This window comes from Felis catus, chromosome E1 (assembly GCF_018350175.1).
Source record: "Felis catus isolate Fca126 chromosome E1, F.catus_Fca126_mat1.0, whole genome shotgun sequence".
In the NCBI taxonomy this organism is placed as follows: Eukaryota; Metazoa; Chordata; class Mammalia; order Carnivora; family Felidae; genus Felis; species Felis catus.
In genome coordinates this window covers 41,243,980-41,264,655 of record NC_058381.1, presented here as the reverse complement: position 1 = coordinate 41,264,655, position 20,676 = coordinate 41,243,980, and the positions used below count along the sequence as shown (strand labels likewise).

At 55.6% G+C, this 20,676-nt stretch overlaps 2 protein-coding genes across 5 annotated transcripts in view; one reads left to right on the top strand and one right to left on the bottom strand.

The window, feature by feature from the left end:
• Positions 1 to 5,135, top strand: part of EZH1 (enhancer of zeste 1 polycomb repressive complex 2 subunit) — a 30,141-nt gene extending 25,006 nt beyond the window's left edge. For all 3 annotated transcript variants that reach the window (XM_023244587.2, XM_023244586.2, XM_006940369.5), the window contains exons 16-21: positions 161 to 339; positions 860 to 955; positions 1,368 to 1,449; positions 1,904 to 1,984; positions 2,398 to 2,482; positions 2,758 to 5,135. In XM_023244587.2, coding sequence (XP_023100355.1) covers positions 161 to 339; positions 860 to 955; positions 1,368 to 1,449; positions 1,904 to 1,984; positions 2,398 to 2,482; positions 2,758 to 2,818 — 584 coding nt within the window. In that variant the 3' untranslated portion in view covers positions 2,819 to 5,135. The remainder of the gene's footprint in view (positions 1 to 160; positions 340 to 859; positions 956 to 1,367; positions 1,450 to 1,903; positions 1,985 to 2,397; positions 2,483 to 2,757) is intronic.
• Positions 5,136 to 5,418: 283 nt separating this feature from the next.
• CNTNAP1 (contactin associated protein 1) lies at positions 5,419 to 20,600 on the bottom strand. 2 transcript variants are annotated; one of them, XM_003996899.6, is made up of 24 exons: positions 20,145 to 20,600; positions 19,162 to 19,263; positions 18,874 to 19,067; positions 18,268 to 18,415; positions 17,987 to 18,190; positions 17,174 to 17,358; positions 16,464 to 16,607; positions 15,530 to 15,791; positions 14,925 to 15,074; positions 14,495 to 14,666; positions 13,939 to 14,045; positions 13,673 to 13,792; positions 13,116 to 13,319; positions 12,762 to 12,918; positions 12,551 to 12,678; positions 12,056 to 12,241; positions 11,366 to 11,587; positions 10,870 to 11,109; positions 9,286 to 9,639; positions 8,541 to 8,668; positions 7,997 to 8,090; positions 7,553 to 7,798; positions 7,397 to 7,444; positions 5,419 to 6,773 (listed from the first exon to the last, which is right to left on the bottom strand). In XM_003996899.6, the coding sequence occupies exons 1-24, from the start codon at positions 20,206 to 20,208 to the stop codon at positions 6,487 to 6,489; spliced, it is 4,146 nt and encodes a 1,381-aa protein (XP_003996948.2). In that variant the 5' UTR covers positions 20,209 to 20,600; the 3' UTR covers positions 5,419 to 6,486. The 2 variants fall into 2 exon arrangements, with proteins under 2 accessions (XP_003996948.2, XP_019673477.2); XM_019817918.3 differs by lacking the exon at positions 20,145 to 20,600 and adding an exon at positions 19,679 to 19,797.
• Positions 20,601 to 20,676: the final 76 nt, after the last annotated feature.

The window sequence follows — 20,676 nt, the reverse complement described above, 5'->3', positions numbered from 1 at the left end:
ATTGACTATACGAAGCAACGGAGCTTCTCTCCTACTTGCCAGATCTCCTTGAACACATCACATGTACTTCTTTGCTGACCCCTGAGTCAGACCTGAGCGCCAGCTTAGTCTGCTACTTTTCCTAACCCACCCCTCCCCCTGCCCCTCTCCTCCTCCCCAGGTCAGAATCGTTTCCCTGGCTGTCGCTGTAAGACCCAGTGTAATACCAAGCAGTGTCCCTGCTACCTGGCAGTGCGAGAGTGCGACCCCGACCTGTGCCTCACCTGCGGGGCCTCGGAGCACTGGGACTGCAAGGTGGTTTCCTGCAAAAACTGCAGCATCCAGCGAGGCCTCAAGAAGGTGAGGGCTTTTCTTAGGACTGCGAGCCAGATGGTGGAGGGGAAAAGACAGTATTCCCCAGCAGCCTCTTTCCATTGGTCCCTTAGGGGGTTTCTACATGAAAGGGCTTGGTAAATCCTAAAGGACACACACGTACTGAGATAAAGAAAGTTTGCTGTCCTGGTGAGGAGTTAGGAAAGTGACCCCTGACCTGGCCAGACTAAGAGGAGCAGAGAGGATGGACGCATCATTGATGTTGTCTGTTTATACTTGACCCGTAGCAGTGACTCCCTAGCGACTCAGGTCTAGGAGGTCCCCGGGCCTAGAGGAGGAGGTGTCATGTTTCCTTTCCCCACCTCCCTTTGCTGTTTTGCCTCTCCCCAGAACAGAATGGCTTAGACCTTTTTCTGTTTTCAGATCCTCTTAACAGTTGCTAGTTCTTTCCACCCTGCCCACCCCCTGCACACGTGCACATCCAGTACACACACACCGCCCACTCACACATGCCCTGTAGTCTGAGGTTTGACTCCCTCTTCCCCAGCACCTGCTGCTGGCCCCCTCAGATGTGGCCGGATGGGGCACCTTCATTAAGGAGTCTGTGCAAAAGAACGAATTCATTTCTGAATACTGTGGTGAGGTGAGTGCTATCGGTTTGGACCACATTCCTTTCTGGGGAGATACTGATGAGAAACCCTGATTTTCTGTGGGCCAGACTTCTGTGACTTACTCTCTAAATAACTCAGCTGAGTTCCCGTGTGGCTTCTTGGGGGATCCCACAGAAGTGTTTGCAATCCTGAGATAAACCACTCTTCTTAAAGTCTTTGCCAATTCAGGCCACACAAAGGGGTGGGCAGGGAATGCTCTTCAGTCTTAATACTGGTCAGCCTGGAGGGGCTTAGATAGAATACAGTAACTTGAGCTCTGTCTCCTGTGACTCTCATCAAGCATGTGTGTGTGACAGTGCCCCCTCCCAGTCCTTTCTGAGGGCAGGGTACCATGCCCTGAGCAGACAGCCTTATCCCCCGATTGTTCCTTATCTGTCTTTGCAGCTTATCTCTCAAGACGAGGCTGATCGACGGGGGAAGGTCTATGACAAATACATGTCCAGCTTCCTCTTCAACCTCAACAATGGTAAGGAGTCTCTTTCTCTTGCCCCATGGTGGTCTCAGGCACGTCTCTCTACCGGATTGCCCTTGCTGTAGTCCACGTTCAGATCAGCTGTGATTTCTCCAGCAGATGCGCAGAGGAAGGTGGGGACGTTGAACCTCAAGACACCACGAGCCACAGTTCACTTGCTTTGGGAGAACCTGCGTTTCTGGGTTGTGTTTATAATCAGAGCACTGAGCACTTACACCTGAGAAATCTCCCTACCCAGTAGATGGGAAGAGGGGATCTGTAATTCCAGCAAAACGGGGGGACCCAAAGGGAACGCGCCCACATGAGGCTGCATTCTTATGCTGCATGCTGCTGGACTTCAAAGTCCCCCACTGGATTATTTCTGTTACTATTTAATTGATTTTAAGACCAGGTTCGAGAAGCTGTGGATTTGCCTGATGAACCCATGATCTTTCTTTATGTTATATAGATTTTGTAGTAGATGCTACCCGGAAAGGAAACAAAATTCGATTTGCAAACCATTCAGTGAACCCCAACTGTTATGCCAAAGGTGAGTTCCCAGTGACCTGGGAGGTAGGGTGGATGATGGATGCTTTATTTACTATTGTTTCTATCCATTATGTGTCTTTTTTCATTGCCGAGTTATTTTTTGTCCAAAGACAACCATGCTTAATGTCTGGTATCGTTCTGCGTCTCCGTCTCTATTTTATTCATTGGCTCTCTCACTGAATACAAGATAAAGATTTTCCCACAAACAAGAATCTTTTAAAGATAGGTCTTTTCCCACATCACCAGCCCGAATAACAGATCTAAAAGCAGAGAGGCAACTGTCTTTACTGACTGCTTTTAAACTCCACTTTATTTATATTTTCGCTGGGAACTGGGAGAAAATCAGCCCAGAACCTGCCGATTATTGGCTTGGAGCTGACTAGGAACCTAGCCTTGGCTTTGTCCTGTTTGCAGTGGTCATGGTGAACGGGGATCATCGCATTGGAATCTTTGCTAAAAGGGCAATTCAAGCTGGTGAAGAGCTCTTCTTTGATTACAGGTGAGGCAGCCAGAAATGATCCTTGGGAGGTAGCTCCAAAGGCAGAAGGGTGGCTGTTAGAATTGATTTGGGGGCATAAAGTGGGCAATACAGATGAAGGAGAGGTCTTGTGGCGGTGAAGTCTTTCCCTCTGTTCTGCTCCCGGGTGCCTTGCCCCAGAAGCGGGAGCACTGTAAACTGCTCTGAGAGATGGGGAAGCAAAATAGAGGGGATTCTGTCTGTTCAGTCACAGAAGCCTTGACAGTAATCTCATTCCTCCTCCTGTCCCGGGACAGGTACAGCCAAGCTGATGCCCTCAAGTACGTGGGGATCGAGCGGGAGACTGATGTCCTTTAGCCCTCCTGGGCCCCACGCCAGCGCTTATGGTAGCAGCATTGTCTTTGCTCTCATGCACACAGCACCGCTGCCCGACTTTCCTGCACTACGTGTCTCCCACACCGAGAAACCCCCCACCCACTCCCTGCGCAGCGAGGCCTCCGCTGTGTCCAGTGGGGACAGACTGTCTCAGTGAGAGAGGAGACAGAGGCAGCTAGGGCTGGGCTCCCCTGGGAGAGAGCTGTAGAAGCGGGAGACCGCGTCTCAGGCCTTGGAGGAAGAGAACACAGGCTGGGGGTGGGTGGCTCAGCGTGGTTTCTTGTCCGTTCCGTAGGTCTTGGGCCTCAGCAGTCAACCTGGGCAGTTCCTAACAAGCATTGGCCTGTAATTCTAACTTTCCAAGTCAAGGGTCCTTGTCTAATTGGGTCGCCAGCCTATGTCTCTGTGGTAGGTCGTAGGACCGGAGAGGATGGGCTAAGTGAAGTTTGGTACCTGGAGCTTACGAGTGGCCTGGGTTACAGGCAAGCCTGGCGGGTGGCACAGACTGAATTCAGAGGGGAGACGGGTCACCTTACTACCTCTTCCCTCCTGGTGGGGTTCACATTGAAGGAGTGTGGGTTCTGACTATAGAAATTCAATGCTGGGAGAAGGAAAGCTAAGTGCCGTTCTTCCGCGGACAGAGAGCGAGAGCCATCCTGATGACAGCAGTTCAGCTGCTAAGCTTGGGGCCCAACAGGCTTTCAGAAACCTTCTCTGTACTCTGGAGATGGATGGATAAGTTTTCAGATTCCTGAAAGCAGGTGCCAGCGCCCTGTCAGCTCCTTCCAAAGCTCGGGCTTGGCGACCGCAGGCAGGCATCGTGCTGCTACTGAAGACGCACAGGAGGTATGCCGGGCCAGGCCGGGCGTGCGCGCTCTGGTCCTGGGTATGGAGGCTGTCTTCAGGCCTTGCATTCCCTTTAGAGGCCAAGCCCATGGGGCCTCTGTTGCTTATCTCTTCCGGGTAGATGGGCGAAAGCCTAGACTAGAGAGGGGGAAGGTTGTCAAGGTGATTTACTTTCCTGTCTGTAGCACCTGCTGTTGGAGAGGGTGAGTTGACAGCATGTGTTTGGAGATGGGTGAGGGGCTCCCAAGTTGCACGTGTTCAGGATGGCACCACGCTTGCAAGTGGACACTGGCGGAGGGTATGTGAAGTGTTGAGAAGAAGCAGGCCAACCTCCTGTGCCACTGCATGGTGCCGTTCTCTCTGGGATTCTTGAAGAGCAAAGCACTTTATTTCTTTGAGAAGGTCTGTAGCTGAGGTGGAGTTTGAACTAAAGTCTCTGGGATCCCTGCCCAAATCCCATTCCTAAGGGAAAGGGAAGGAGAGGGGGTTGGAAGATTCCCCTCCAGTTCTGTCTCAGCTCCTGGCGGAGGCAGGAGGAGCTTCCTTGACACACAGGAAGTGAATGAGGATGGGGCCAGCTCTAGGAGCCAGCCCTGTGTCTGTGGCTGGCGTGCTGAGCTGACAGGGAATAAGGAGCATTGTGCTGGGTAAAAAGGACGTGGCAGTGACAGGCTGGCCTAGGGAATATCAGCATAGGGAGCAGGCTTCTCTTTTCTCTAGGGAATCCAAGCCTTTCTTCCTCAGTCTGTACTGACCACTCCCTTCCTCCATCCCTACTGGCTGTCCCACGAAGCAAGGAGTGGGGTTCCTCTGGCCAAAACCGTCGCCTGGGGATTTGGGTGGGACGTGCACACACACACACTCACATCTCCACGCGCCACACTTGTGAGCACTCATGCACTCAGCACTGAGCACACACCCAGCCAGCTCCTGACGGAAGCCTCTTCCCACCTGACCGGCCAGCCCCGCCACCATTCCGAAATCTGCATCTGCTGTGGTTTGTATCCGTTGTGTACCGGGGATGCCCTCTGGCCCGATTGGGCTCTGAAGTACTCGTAAATTATAGGGGAAAATCAGAGACAAATGAAGAAGCAGGAGTTAGGTCTGTCTGAAAATGGGGCTGGCTGTGAGGAAATCATGGGGAAAAAATTACATCCAGCCACTGAGAGGCTAGATTGACCCCACTCTTCCCTCAGCATGCGGAACCCTGTCCTTCCCAGTTTCAGACCACTGATACTCCTGTTCTGCCAGCATTCCTATTTTCCCTGCTGTCCCCCACGTTTAATGACGGGTCTCAACCCCTCCCCCCAGACATGGTTGATGGATGGAGCAAGGTGGTGGGGACTTGGGGTGGGGGAGGCTGGTATATGTGCGGCTTTATCGCCAGTGAATTTCACGCACTTTAAAGTCCTGTGGCTTGTGACCTCTTATCTGAATAAAGTGATAGAGTCCATTTTGGCAAGTTTTGCCTTGTGTACTTTGGGGCTGGAAGGATCCAGGGATGGCAGCACGGAGGCAGCTGGGGCTAAAGCGTTAGCATTCAGATCCCCTCCTGTCCACTGAGATCTGGGGTTAGGGGGCAGGTGGTGAGGAAGGTTGGCAAGAGCCGGTCAGGCCCCGGGCAGGCGATGCAAGGATTCAGAGGATTCCCGGTGGAAATTTCTGAGCCCTCCGGTTAGTTCCCTGAAAGTCATCCCACTTACCCCCAGCCACGACGCCAGCTACCACGCACAGACTGGGGCTCTGCCACTCTGCTTTATTAGAACGGTTCTGGTTCTGCGAGCACGGCTTCAGAGTGGAGGCTGGGTCAGGCTGGCCGAGTGGCCAGCCGACCTCACGAGACTTCCAACACGGGAAAAGCAAGAACTACAGACCGTGGCACAGCACAGGACAGGACAGTCGATCAATTTTTTTCTTTTATATATAAACTGATAATTAAAAAATTAGAGTAGTATATAGAGTTTCTCTAGAGAGAGACTTTGCAACAAAAAATATATATAAAGAACATGACCTCCTGGGCAAACGAAGCAGCATCTCTGAGCGGAGGAAAGAGGGCTCCTCATGCACTGGAGAGGGGGCCAAGCCTTTGGACAGGCACCAAGGCTATTGCATATCTTGGAAGAGGGAGGAACAATAGAGGGCAGGCTAATGCACTGGCATCTGCATTATTCTCTCTACATTGCAAGTTGTTTTTATGGCTTTGGCTAAAGCATGTGAAGCAGCGGAGGTACTAAGGTGCTAAAACCGAGGCCTCTCGGTCTCCGTAAAAAACAAAAAAGAGAGGATGGGGGACGGCGATGAAGCCCTCCCTAACCCCCAACTGAGTGGAAGCAGATGGAAGGCATTCTGCAGGGCAGGGGGGAGGCTAGGGGATGTAATTTAGCAGCCTCCTCCCCCCATGCCCTGTGCATCCCTGCAATCCCACACATCTGTCCCTGCTGAGATTGAATACTTGAAGGGAAGCAGTTAATCTCTCTTGCACTCTGTCATTAATCCCTGGCAGCAGCTGGGACAGGGATGGCAGGGAGGGCCTGTCTCAACCCCATGGAGCTTCTCCTTTGGGGCAGGCAAACAACCAGGAGCCTGGGGAAGCGGGGACGGGGAGGGCATTGGTTTAGGCAGTGAGGCTCGGCCACTCTCTTTGGTCCCATCTGTAGCTCTGCCCACCAAACTTGGCAGGAGGGGCATCCTCTGGATGAGCAGAACCTGCTAAGAGGAGCCAAATGTCCCTGACAGGGTGGGGAGAGGCAGGAATCGGGGAACTCAGAGGAGATGGACGTGGTCCCTAAAGCCCTTTTCCTGATTCATTCAGACCTGGACTCCTCCAGGATCTGGGGGAGATTTTGGTCCCGGGAGCCAGGGGCTGGGGCTGGGGCTGGGGCTGGGGCTGGGGCTGGGGCTGGGGTGGAAGCCGGTGTAGGGGCTGGGGCCTGGGCAGAGCCTGAAGTAGGTAGGGGAGGTTTGCTGCCAGGGTGGTAATCATGGGTGGCCTTGGGCTCATTGGTGTGGTAGGAGCCCTTGTAGCGATGATTTTGCAGATAGAAGAGCACCAACATCCCCACCAGCCCCAGCAGCAGGAAGGCCACCAAGACTGAAAAAGGAAAAAGGAAGAGTTCAGGGCAGGTCTGAATGTATGTATGCTTTGGGCCAAAAGAATACGCGTGTGACTGGCTGCCGTTCGATCGTGTCAGGCCATTCCCAAGTGCCTGGCGGGTCTGAATTCCTGTTACCCATTTCTCACCTCTCTACGTGTTACTGCACCCCCCTTTCCTCATCCCTTAGCCATAGCCCCCTTTTAATATTTCATTTCAACTAAAAGTCTGTAGCGTCCTCAAACATTTAAAAATCTCCAGCTTGGGGGGCGCCTGAGTGTCGGGCTTCGGCTTAGGTCATGATCTCAGGGTTTGTGAGTTCAAGCCCCACATCGGGCTAGCCGCTGTCAACGCGGAGCCCGCTTCAGATCCTCTGTCCCCCCCACCCCCACCCCGCCTCTCCCCCACTCGTGCTCACTCGCTCTCAAAAATAAGTGAACATTAAAAAAATAATAAAAATCTCCAACTCAGTGCCATACTACCGTCAGCACAGCCCGGCTCATCCTTGTTTGCACCACCCCGCACTGAGTGCCTTCGCCACCCCTCAGCCCTGGGGATACGGGGAAGGGAATGCTGACCGAGGGTAGAATTAGGAGGTCAGGGTAGTGATCACGCTACTCACAGCCTAAAAGTATGGCAACCCATCCCTCGTCGTGGTAGTACGGGAAGTCTGGAGAGGAGAGAGCGCCGGTTAGGAGAAACCCCCTCCTTGTAAAGAATCGTTTCCCTTCCCTGCCGTCCCTCACTGCCCTCCCTCCTCCATGTGCCCTGGACGTACCCGGGGGCAGATACCAGGGGTCCAGCTCAGGCGGCACCTCTGAGAAAAGACGGGGCATGGCTCCGCAGTTAGATTCCGACAGGTCTCCCTGAACTCGGAGGGCCTCAGCTAGCTCAGCGGTCATGGGTCGAGGGGTTCGGAAGTGGGTCTTGAGAGGGGCCACATTGTTGAATCGAACACCAGACAGGCAGCCCGAGAAACCCGGTGTGTTGTAGCGCTGGATCTCCGGGTCAATTACTCCAGTCTCTGAGGGAGAGGCCGGCCCAGAAGGAGAGGGGCTGGGACCACCCATAGCCTGGCCCCTCTCACTCATCTCGCCGTCTGCAGGGTTCCTGCACCTTGTTATCGCCGCCTTCCCAGCCCTTCCCAGGTCCCTCGCTCTCTAAGCTCCGGGGGCCTCACCCGTAACTCCTTAGCCCAAACATGATGGCACCCACGCCTCACCCATCACACGCCCTAGATACAAGGCCTTGGGTGAGTCCAGCTGGCTGTCCACCAACAGTGAGAACTTCTGTTCCGTCAGTGGGAAGTAGTCCACCTGAGGGGGAGGGAGAGGAGCTGAGGGAGGAAAAACCAGAGGCCAACGAGGCCGAGACCACGCAGGAAGTCCTGTTCTGTCCACACTGGTGGTGAGTCCCGGCCTAGTCCTGGCTGGACAACCCCTGGGCCCGGATGAAGGATTTCATATTAAAAACCCAACGGCCTCGTTCTGAGCCGTCTTTGAAGCTACCAGTGGCTTGACTTTGTGGAAAACCCCTTTACTTTCTGAGCCCATTTACCGATTTATAAAGCAGACGTGATAAGAACTCCTGCCCACCCGAACCACCTCCCGGAGTTGTGAGGGTTGCATGAGGTAATACCCATGAGAATCCTCTGTACATTGCGATGTGCTCTACTCATGCTAACTCTTTGACATTTTCCTGGGCACCATCATGAGGTTACGATCTGAGTTGGCTCACCTCCCTCGTCCACCTCCCTCCACACGCACCTGGATGAAGAGGTTGCGGTAGACCCGGGTGATGTTGACGCTGTGTGGCTGGCCGTCTGTGACCGGCTTTGTGGTCAGCTGGTACACGTAGGGGCTGGTGCCCAGCTGATACCGCAGCTGCAGGGTCCCTGTGGGATGGGGAGGACAAAGGGAGTCTCCTCTTGGCTCCCACAGCCCCCATCTTTTTTTTTTTAATTATTTAAATGTTTATTTATTTTTAATTTTTTTATGTTTATTTTGGAGACAGAAACAGAGCATGAGCAGGACAGGGGCAGAGAGAGAGGGGGACACAGAATCGGAAGCAGGCTCCAGGCTCCGAACTATCAGCACAGAGCCCGACATGGGGCTCGAACCCACCAACCATGCGATCATGACCTGAACCGAAGTCGGATGCTTAACCGACTGAGCCACCCAGGCGCCCCAATGTTTGTTTATTTTTGAGAGAGAGAGAGAGAGAGAGACAGAGCATGTGCAGGAGAGGGGCAGAGAGAAAGGGAGACACAGAATCAGAAGCAGGCTTTAGGCTCTGAGCTGTCAGCACAGAGCCCGACCCCGGGATCAAACTCAGGAACCATGAGATGGTGACCTGCGCCAAAGTCTGATGCTTAACAGACTGGGCCACCCAGGCGCCCCAGCCCCCATCTTCTGAGAATGCTTGGGTCCTTCTACTAGTGAACCAACAGTCGTGAAAGTGAAGGGCGCCGTGCACGCAGAGGGAGCCGAGGGGCAGCCTATGCGAGCTTACCATCTTCCTTGATGAGCACGGCCATGTAGTCCCGCACAAAGGAGCTGACGTAGAGCAGGACCGCAGGGGCGGAGTCAGTGCTGAAGCTGAAGGACACCTCCTCACCCGTGACATTGTAGACAGGCCCACGGTAACCGGGCACGGGCCGGCCGGGCCGGGGGTAGTCCGGCAGACGGTAGCCAGGGCCATGGTAGCCAGGCACGTAGCCAGGGGTGTCATAGCCGGGGATGTAGCCAGGCTCATAGCCGGGCACCGGCCGGCTGAGCATGTGGGAGAACTCCCGGGCGGCCGAGCGCAGCGCTGACTGGAGGTTGTAGCGCATCCAGGTGCCGGGCTCAAAGAAACCTCCGATATCTGAAGGCGGAGGGTTATGAGGTCAGGGATTCAGACACTACGCCATCTGCACACCCACCCTGGAACTTGCCCTCGAACCACAGCACACTGTCAGAACTTCACTCTTCTGTCCCTTTGAGCCTCTATGTCACAGAAGGGAAATCTCAAAACTGTGAGAAATGGGAAAGATCATCTAATGCAACCCCTGCATTTTACAGATGGGGAAACTGAGGCACAGGAATGGCTAGTGACTTCTGTAAGGGCAAGCAGTCTATGGAGAGCCAAGATTAGAATCAAGGTATCATGGGGCGCCTGGGTGGCTCGGTAGGTTAAACGTCCAACTTTGGCTCAGGTCATGATCTCACAGTTTGTGCATTCGAGCCCCACATCAGGCTCTGTGCTGACAGCTCAGAGCCTGGAGCCTGCTTCAGATTCTGTGTCTCCCTTTCTCTCTGCCCCTCCCCTGCTCACATTCTGTCCCTCTCAAAAATAAATAAACATAAGAAAAAAAAAAAAGAATCGAGGTATCATGACCCCATCTGGTACACTCGCCACCACTCACACTTACTTTTTTTTTTAAGTTTATTTATTTTTAAGTAATCGCTATACCCTGTGTGAGGCTCAAACTCACAACCCCAAGATCAAGAGTCGAATGCTCTTCCACCTGAGCCAGCCAGGCGCCCCACTACTCACACTTCCAAACTGAGACCAAAGGTCCTCAGCTGACCGGAGTTCCTGTGTCTTCCTGCACCACCAGACATCTCTCACCGTTAACCTACCTGCGCGTGCATCCTCCTAGACCAGTCTTAGGAAGGATGCAGTCTGGGTGTATGTGCAGAATCTTGCTATGGTGAATGTCAAGGCTTGCCTTAACCAACAGCCAGGCTGTAGACATGTTTTAGGAGCACAGGAAATGGCCAAGGAGGGCATCGCGCAGCCTGAGGTGACTATGCTTGCAAGAGGGGTAACCTGCGGTAACTTAGTGACAGTGGGAAGATGGGGAAGTTATTTGCTTGTTGCATTTAAGTTCTTTTAGTACCAGCTAGCTGAACCATCCCTTCTTGGCCCCACTTTATGACTTGGAGTCATCCAGGATCTTCAGCTGCCTGACGCCCCGGATGAGAGCTCAGGAACCCAGGGACAACTCTAGTTTTCCCTGTCGCTGACTCTGCTCTCTCCGTCCTTCCCTGCCCTCCCTATGTCCCGTTGTGCCCTGTGGCTCCCTAGTCTCGCACAAGCAGCCGCACTGACCGTGGTTGCAGTATGGCCCGTCAAAAGCCGTGAGGTCACAGTCACACGTGTAGTAGCTGTAACGCTCCACACAGCGGCCTCCGTGGAAACAGGGGAACCGGGGGTGGGCGCAATGGCCTGTGCAGTTGGGTGAGGTACCCTCCGAGGCGTTGGCACGGCCTTCCAGGTTTAGAGTCACTCCATTCAGACGCATAGCCCTCAAGCAACCCACGAAGGGGCGCCTCTTAAGCTCTGCAGATCCTGAGAAGGGTGGGCAGGTCAAAAAAAGGGTGTCAAGCCAGAGACAGGGATAAGTACTGGGGTCTGGAAGGGAGCCAAGGGGAATGTAATAATAGGATAAAATCCATGGCCTAGAGAGGAAAGGTGAGCCTTTGGGTCACGCTGCAGCAGAGGGGATCAGGATCTAAGACATGGGGCTCCTGGAAACAAGGAGAACGGTTGGGAGGGGGTGGGAAGGTAAAGGAAGCTTCAGACCCGCCTCGGGGCTGCTTCTTACCAACATAAAGGGGCTGGTCGTACTCCAGCCAGATGTAGGTCTGCAGGGGCATAGGCCGCAGCACCCAAGGCCGGTGATCAACACGGAGCCGGGCCTGCTTCACATTGATCTCCGCCCGGACCAGGTGCCACTCATCGTCGTTGAATTCAAAGTCATCGGAGTGTACGGTCAGGTTCTCATCCCCATTGCCCACGTCAAAGGCGAAGACCACATCCCGGGACGCTGGACAATGCAGTGGGGTGGGGAGAAAGGACTCAGACCTCACAGATCCCTTACCCCAGACCACCTGTCTTCTTCACTCTCTGGAGCTCCTTGAATGTCCCTCCAATTTGTCTACGGCCCGGGACGAAACTCATAAACTCCTTGAAACCTTACACCCCTGGTTTCTGAGTTCCTTACACCCCCATTTCTGAGGTTAGAAGCATAGCTAGTCATGTCGGAAACCCCTCAGGAGTCCAGCTGCCTTATTCACAAGGGCCCTAAGGCCCCGAGAGGTGAGGACAGTGCCTAAGTTCACAAAGCCAGCTACCAAAACAGAGCTTGGTCTGGGCCCTACAGTTATCTAAAGCCCTTTCCATGCTGCCTTTCGAGGGGCATCTGCCCTTGTCCCTTCCCCCAGCCTCTGCCTACCCCATATCCCCCCCGAGATCTTCATCTAGCCCACATCCCTCCTGATGTCTGCCTGCTCACTGTTGAGTTCCACCCGCACGTAAGGTCGGCGCCACTGGCAGTAAGGGCCCCCCATGTTCTCTAGGAAGACTCCTGAGGGAGCCGAGGTCCTGAAGTAGAAGGAGACATCAAGGCTGTGGTTGGCACGGATGGGGGGAAAGCGCAGAGCAGCCCCAGTGTGGAAGGAGATGGTGTTCCAGGAATTTCCTATAAAACCAGAAGGAGGAAGGCTGGATCAGGGAGGTTGGAGAGTGGAGCAGGGAGCCTTGGGTGGTGTGGGAGAAGGTAGGGCAAAAGGGGACAGCTAGGGGTGTCCAAGGTGGGGGCGGGGGGGGAGAAACAGGTATAGCGAAAGAGAATAAGGTACAGGGGAACCACACAGACGGGGGTCATATCACAGCAGGAGCTGGGTGTCTGGCAGTATGTCCTAGAGACCCACAGTGGGCCAGGTGTCCTAAATTTTGGAAACCGGAGAGCCAAGCCCGGGAGGGCACACAAAAGGGGTCTGCCACTCACGATCGCCGTAGCAGCGCAGAGGCCTCAGGAAGAACTGGGCCTCAGAATTGGAGCGGTTCGTATCCCCCACCACCACCTGAGTGACGGGCAAATGGTCCACAAAGGTCAGCAGTCCCTTGTCGGTTCTCCTGTGGGGGCAGGATGCAGTGGTTCAGCCCCCGCTGCTCCGCTGCCCCTGGAATCCTGAATGCCCTGTCCCTTCGCCCCTCACCACTGGGGCTGGTCAGCATCACAGTTACAGTGCAGAGCGGGGTCCACACAGCTCCGGTCCAGACCGCAGGCACAGCGCTGGATCCCAGGCTGTGAGCCTCCCCAGTAGAAGTGCTGCTCCTCGTTTCGGCCAATCCAAAAGCTGTAGGGGTAGCCTCCTGGGGAAGACGTGCAGGCAGTTTCCAGGCCCCATCCCTCCATTAGCCCCTGGGTTCCTCTCTCGCCTTTCCAAGCAGCCCCGATCCTCGCTTGAATGTTCGAGGGCTCTAGCTGAACCTTCTGGTTCTCTCCTCCCAAGTCCCCGTGGGTCGCTCCCCCAGCTCTGCACCTCACCCTCGGTGACCCTGGCCCTCACCAGCAGTGTTGAGCAGCCGGGAATTGTAGCAGGAGAACTCGATCCACTGTTCACAGTGCTGGGAAGCATTGGCCAGGGCACTGACTTCCTCCCAGGATGCATTCCAGTACTGGATGGCCCCCAGGAATGGCCGCTCCATGCTAGAACCTGTCACCCGAGTTGTCCACAGCCTGTCATGCCGCACAACTGTCCATGCCCGGTTCTCTGGGGGAGGGGAATGGACAGAGCTTTGGCTCAAGATGGGCATTCTCTACCCATCTCCCTACCTCCACCACTGCTGCTGCTAGTCAGAGCCAATAAATGTGACCAGCAGCTCCGTTCCAGCCCACTGTCGGCTGGAGATGTGACAGCTGGACAGCTGGAATGGATCAGGAAGCTGGAATTTATCAGCAAGGCTAGATTACAAATTCCTGAGTGTCCCCTTTCCCCTCTGCCATCCTTTACCCCTACCACAGTTTGATCTTGCTGGCCCCTGTCCCCCCTTCAACCCCCTGTTTTCCCCACACCCCCACACAGCCTTGTCAGCTGCCTCTTCACCACTCATCAGAGCCACTTACCTCGGATATCACAGTACACTACAAATGGCTTCAGGGGACCACTGCCATCAGGATCAATGGTGAAGTTTCCAGAAGTTTTCCCACTGAGCCGATAAGCCTCACAAGATTCCTTATACAGAGCTGGTAGGTCGGGGGGTGGGCAAAGGGCATTTATGGGGTCAGAGGGCTAGGAGTGCCAGTCCTACCGTCTCCAGCAGCCTCATGATCCCCAGCAACCTCTTGGCCTCCCCTGCCCCGGAGTCTCCCCCATCCCCCACTGCGCTTACGTTGGTGGCAGGTCTCCCCCTTGTAGCCTGTCAGTTCACAATAGCAGATGAAGTCATCCCAGGACTGGTAGCAGCGTCCGTCATGCTCACACATGTTAGGGCTACACCTAGGGAAGAGGGCCAGCACCAAGGGCAGGCGCCTTACTGTGAGTGTGAGAATGGGGTCTGATCCCTACAAGCTTCACTCCAGGCTCCTGAGAGCACCAGAACCAGCCTCGTAGAAGCCTAAGTGCTGGTGCATGAGTCCTTGGGGTTCAAGGACTCTTCACCCTCTACTGGCCCCCTCTCCCACCACCCCCCTCCAGAAGAAAACCCCCTAGGGCCAAGAACAGATGCTTCATTTCCATTCTGAGCTTGTGTCACTTTAATGGAAGGATTAGGTAAAGGAGGACAAGAGGTTAAGATAACAAGTCAAGGAGGAATCATCTCCAGGTGGGAGACTGAGGACTTGGGACCAGGAGAAGGGAGATTATTGAGAATGGCCACTCCCATGGGGAGACTACAGAAGGGGGCTTTGCAGGGGTCACCTCTTGTAGGGAGAGGGGCTTCTGGATACCTATCAGTGATGCCACATGTGTCAAAGAGGACCTCAGCATAGTATCCAAGCCGCCGGCCCTCCACCAGAGTCAGGTTGACCAGTTGACCATCCACCTTGAGCAGCTCCATGCAGCCATGGAACGCCGTCTGGTTGGAGTGGCATCCCGATCGACTGGCTGGTTTGGGACAACCTGGAGCAACCACCCCTGTGAGGCCCTCCCCAGGGGAGACCCCAGAGACCCTCCCCCAGGGAGATGCCAAGGGAAAGCCAGACATGAAGGAAGGAAGGGGGCCAACAGACAATGGCAATGGCCTTCCAGTCTCCAAGGCACCAGAGGGAAAAGAGGGATTTATCCCCACAAAACGCTCCATGTGGCCCCATCTGAGGGGACTTTGGTGGGGCCTTCCCACCCAGAGATAGGAGTCTGGCCAGGTTGGCTCCCACTTACCCCCAAAGAAGTATGAGGTGCCAGTCCGGATCAGCAGTGGGTATGAGACCCTGACCTCTGCCCCCTCCACATCATCAATGCTGATGACTGCATGGTTCTCCTGTGCTGCAAAATTCACCTCGTGCCAAAACCCATCATTCAGGCGGTACCCTGGATGGGAGAAGAGGATGGTGTGGCTGAGGGAAGCTCCAAACTCTGAGAGAAGTGTCTTTAGTGGGGAAGCAACAACCCCACTCTGTGCCTATGTGCCCTCCATTATTAACACTTATCACACTGAGTGTGACATTTTTGAATGTCTGTTTTCACTAACCCTAGCAGCTGATGCAGTCTGTAAAGTTGTAAATGAATTAACAAACAACTCCCAAGCCTCCCCTGGAACTAGAGGGTACCAGGACTCTCAGCTTTCCTGCTTCTCCCAGCACCCTTAGCTCCTCAGATCTGACTCCCTGCCACCATCCACTCCCACCTTCTCCTAGGGCCCAGGGTCCTCCTGCTCTGCTCCTGTCCCTCCCTCACCCCTCTCCAAGAAGCAAAGTCCTCCGTGCAGGCCCACACTCGCCCCTCCTCTGCCCTCCTGGCGCCTCCCCCCACCCTCTGCCCCTCACCAGCGGCAAACTGAAGCTTCTTTCGGCCAGTCTGCGCGATGGACACGTTGACCTGCCCTTCACTGAGCATCAGCTCCACGTGGCCCAGCCCGTCCCCCAGGCGGGAGAAAAGTAGCAGCCCTGTGAGATCCCAGGTGCGGAAGCGAAAGGAGACTGCCAAGCGGCCACGGCGCGGGAAGCCAGGCACTTGCACGAAGTTGTGAGGCCCTCCGAAGTTGATGGGGTGAGGAACCGGGTCCAGGCAACGGAAGGCCACCTTACCCTGAGGGCGAAAGTAAGGATCCATCAGCACCGGAGAGAATGGAAGACATCTGCCTCTGCTGGGATTCAATTTTCATACTGGTCTAAGACCCTTCTGAGGCACTCCCTCGCAGTGTGTGGGGGAAGGGAGGGGGTAAGACCTCACCCCCCACAAACATATCCAGCTGTGGCGGGGGGCGGAGTTTCCAACCAAGTCTGCCCTCAAGGCTCTCCATTGGCTAACGCTGATCTACGCAGTCTCCAGGGAACCACCTCCTTCCCTTCCTTCCAGCTTGGAGAGGCAATTTCCTGCTGGCTTCCAGGCAGCGACATTAGAATGCCCGCTGCAGAGTTGGGGTGTGGGGTCACACCAAAACAGCCCTGGGTTCAAGTCCCTACTCAACCACTGCACAACTGTGTGATCTCTGGCCAAGCCACTCCGGTCTCTGCACTTGTTTTTCCTCAAGCATTAATTGAGGATGTGGTTGGGCCAGACCACAGCTTCATAACTGGGGGTTAGGGAGGGGTGGCCTTTCACCTCCTGTGAGTCGGTGATGCCCCCACTTGAGGATGTGGCAGGGGAGAGAGGGATCCTCGGCTTTTATCTGATTCTCAAGATCTCTTCCTGCTCCACCTCTTTGCTTTCCAAGCAGCTTTGATGTCCCGTCCTCCCTGATCCCCCCTGCCCACTGGCCTCAAAGGTGATCCTCGAATGGCGCCGCACGGCCAGGTCTGCGATGTTGACTCGGTTGAAGATTATGTTTTCTATGCAGCCGCGGAAATTATGACGATAGGCAAGGTTCTTCTGCGCAGCGCCCACTAGACCCCCGATGAACATCTGCGGGGCAGGGTGGGGGTGGCGAGGCTCCCTGGGTGTGTGAGCCTGTGCCCATGCTCTTCCGCCCCACACTTTCTCAGGCTCTGGGCCTGGCTTTATAGAAGACTGGAAATATCCATTTCCCCAGTATCATCAGTATTAAAGCTGGAAGTTCGCTGGGCTTCCCCAGACTTGGGTTCTAGCCCTGACTCTGCCACAAATTGGCTGCGTGCCCTTGAGTAAGTCAATTAACCTGTCTGGGATTCTTTATCTGCAGATCCAAACCACGGTCTTTACCAACTCCACAGAGTTAAGCAATCCAATGGGGCAATTTTCTCATCTTGCCTGATCCCCCAAACCCAGATTTTCAATTCCCATGTCAGTAGTTCTGGGGTTGTGCCCAGGAAATCTGCCTGTTAACAGCAACAACAGTGACAAAAACCTAGGCCTACGGGCCGCAGGTCTGCCAAGAGCTGCTAGGATATTCAAGAAGCAGAAAGCAAGGTCCTACCTCTGGTGGAGAAAAGTCCTGTCCCCCCACTGACCCACCCAGCACCCCACTCAACTGAATGAACCACTCTGCTCACCTCGTTGTCCAGGTTCAGTCTCTCAAAGTCTCCATTGAGCACAAATCGCTGCACGTAGCCATCCAGGGTGAGATTTGCTTCTCGGCCAAATCGGTCCACACGAACGTAATGCCAGTGTTGATCATTGAGGACGCCACCAGCACTCACTGTGGTGTGACCGGGCCTTGGCTGGATAGGGCTGCTGCCTGGGGGGGGGCGGGGGGGAGGGAGGGAGGGAGAGCAGGGTCAGACCTACAACCTGGAGAACCCCCAGGTGGAGATGCTTAGCCCCCAGGTGAAGCAGCAGCCAGGAGCACAGAGAGTTTGCACAGGGCCCAGGGCAGCCAGGGAGGGTGGGCATATAGAGACTGGACTTTAGCTTGGGATGGAGTGGTGGCCATTGGCGAATATGTGACTTAGGGTAAGTCATTTAACTTCTCTGAGCCTTTGTTTTCCAATCAGTAAAACTTGGGGCATGATGGCTGCTTCTCCCTCATCATATGGATGTTATAAAGGCTAATGAGATACAAAATAACAACTCTTTGGGTTTATATGTATATGCACTTGTAGTATATATAAGGTTTCTACAATGAAGAAACTGGGTAAGTGCCTTGTTCAAGGTCGCCCCACGGGTAGTGGAGCTGAGACTGGAATCCAGATCTGCTGACTGGGAGTCCAGTGTTTTGCTAGCGCCAAATTCTACACGAAGAAGGCGGGTTGATCCAAACAGTAAGGAAAGGCCAGATCGGGAGTGGGCGCGGCTTCGCGTAGGCGGTGCAGCGAGGGGCGTGGCAGCAGAGCCTCCGGGGTCGCACCCCGGATGGCTGAACTCACCCAGGCTCATGTGCAGCAGCAAGTGCGCCCCCTGCAGCTCCAATGTCACGTAGTCGCCCTGGACGCCCTCCGCGTGCAGCAGGAGCCCGTCCTTCTCTTCCGTCTTGAAGCTGAAGGCGAACACATCCCAAAGGCTCCGGCTGACCCCTCGCGGGAAGCGGTATGAGATGGCATCGTCGCCGTCGAAATAGAGCACGTCGGACTCTGCGCAAAGGACAGTAGGTGGGCCGAGGACCGGGAAGACTCTCCCAGGAGCTCCGCCACGGCCTCCGCATCCTTACTGTAAGGGCAGCCGTAGAGGCCGAGCCTCAGGCCGATCTTGCCGCGCGGGTTCCAAGCCAGTGGCACGATGCGGATGTAGCGCGCGGTGAAGTGATAGTGCAGGTCGTGGCGCACTACCGCGGACTCGTTCACGTTACCGAAAAAGGTCTGAGGGAGAAGGCGAGAGGAGAGACCAGGTCCCCACTTTCTACTTCGTTTCTCCACAGCCTCCCAGCCCACAGCTGCCACACCCAGCCAATCTAGACTTCCAGAAAGCAAACTCTCCTTGATTTCCTCGGCCCTCATGGCTTTAGGAAAACAGGTGCCTTAGCGTAAAATGTCCTCTCCCACCATCCTATTATTTCCTCGGAGCCCAACTCAGACGTCACCTCCTTCAAGAAGCTCTCCCAGATTTTACCCTAAAGTATGTTAAACCCTGTCATCTGAGAATGTCTCGCACACATGGCGAACTGACCGTCCCTATGAACTGAACCCCATGATTAGAAGTCACTGCTCCTCATCTGTGTCCACACCACCTCCTCCTCCACTTCCCCCAAGCTAGTGCCCAGCCCAGGTTGCAGAGTTGAGGAGGTTCTCCAAGTGTGTGCACAGGGGGCCTGGAATACCGCGTTGTGCCCTTGCTGGTAGAACGGCGTCCAGCTATCCACTCGGTCCCCGTAGAGCAGCATGTAACGCGTGACCCAGTCCCACGAGTTAAATGAGCCCTGGGTGGCCACAGCTCGGATCCGGTGCTTCTTCATTAAGTCGATCTGGAGCCAAGGATTCGGGTCCCCAATTCGGGGAGACCATCCGCTTATGCCTATAGAAGAGGCAAGGGCTTTCACCCCCGGCTCTCCCTTCATCCCTAGCCCTCCAGAGTCCCCCACCACGCCTTGGGGCGGAGCCTCACTCACCGTGCAGCCGGGCAAATCGAGGCGCAGTGAAGAGCCCGTAGTAGGAGGAGGCGCCCAAGGAGCGTGCGTACAGAGGCCCGACCAGCTCCTCGTCACAGCCGTCTGGGTTGGGGGAACGGACATTTTGATCAGGGCGACCCCTCCCAGGTCCTTCCAAAGGCCGCGCCCACAGAGCGACTGGAGTTCCTCCTTCTCTGTCCCCCAGCGGCCAGCCCAGCCCTAACTTAAGCCATCTACCCAATCTGGGCTGCAGCAACAGCTGCACACTCCGGGGAGGCTGCATTCTCCTCCTTGGGGGGTTCACTAAGCCAGACCTTCCCTAGCTCTGTGACTGCTCTGGTACCAGCCCAGGCTTAGTACTCTCCCAAACACAACCCCAAGCCTCAGCATCTTATAGAACCTGAGTCAGCCCAAGGCACCAATCCAGCCCCAGCCTTATCATCAATCCCACTCATCAACACCCCCAACCCTCACCAACCCCAATCCAGGCCTTGGTCCCAACCCCAGCCAGTCCTACCAGCAACACCAGCTCCATGTCCAACCTCAGCATCAATCAGGGTCACCAACTCCTATTTGGATCTCAGCCTCAAAATCCACCCCAGCCCCAAACCCTAGCCCCTGGGCCAGCTCCAAGCCCAGCCTCAGCCCCTAACAAAACCTTAACCCTGGCCGGGTCACCAGTACCACCCTTATCTCCAACCCTCAAACCCAGGACCAACTTCCGCTTGGATCCCAGTCCCAAATCCCCACCCCGGGCCGACTCGAGCCTCGGCTCCTCCGAGCCCAGCACCACCCCGGGAGCGCGCGCCAGCCTCGGAGCTGCATTGCGGAGCGCGGGGGAGAGGCAGGAAAGGATGGGAATGAGCGAGCGCGCGCCGGCCGGGAAGGGACCCGCGACCACCTAGCCGCAATGCGGCTAGACCCGCCCTGCAGGCTTTGGACTCCCCGGCCCAACCCTGCTTGCACCTGCGCCCGGCACTCACAGTAGCCCCAGCCCTGGGTTCCTGAGACCGCGGCAAGCAGGATACAGAAGAGCCGGAGACACATGGTGCAGGGCTGATGGGTCTCGGCGGCCGCCTCCCAGTGCCCGGTTCCGGGTAGGGCTCCAGTTCCAGCTTGGGCTCCCCAATCTCCTTCTGGGGTTCGTAGCGGATCGCCGTCTCTTCTCCTAACCCACTCCTCGCTCTGTCCTCTCTCTCCCCCAACCCTTCTCCCTTCTCTCTGTCGTTCCTGGTTCTCCGCTGGTCTCTCTCTCCTTCCCACCCTCTCTCCTCTCACCTCCCCCCTTCCCCAGCCTCTCTCTCCCGGCACGCGCCGCTTTCCCGGACCCCGCGCAAGCGCGCGCCTCAGCCCTGCTGCGAAAGGGCGGGGGTAGAGAGCCTCCAGACGCTGGGAAATACCCTGAATAACCCGAGGCTGGCAGGGACTGTGGCCGCAGAGATGGGGGAAGGAAGGCTAGGGCCAGCCGAGAGGTCCTCAAAAATCCCAGAAAAGCGGGGGGGGGGGGGGGGGGGG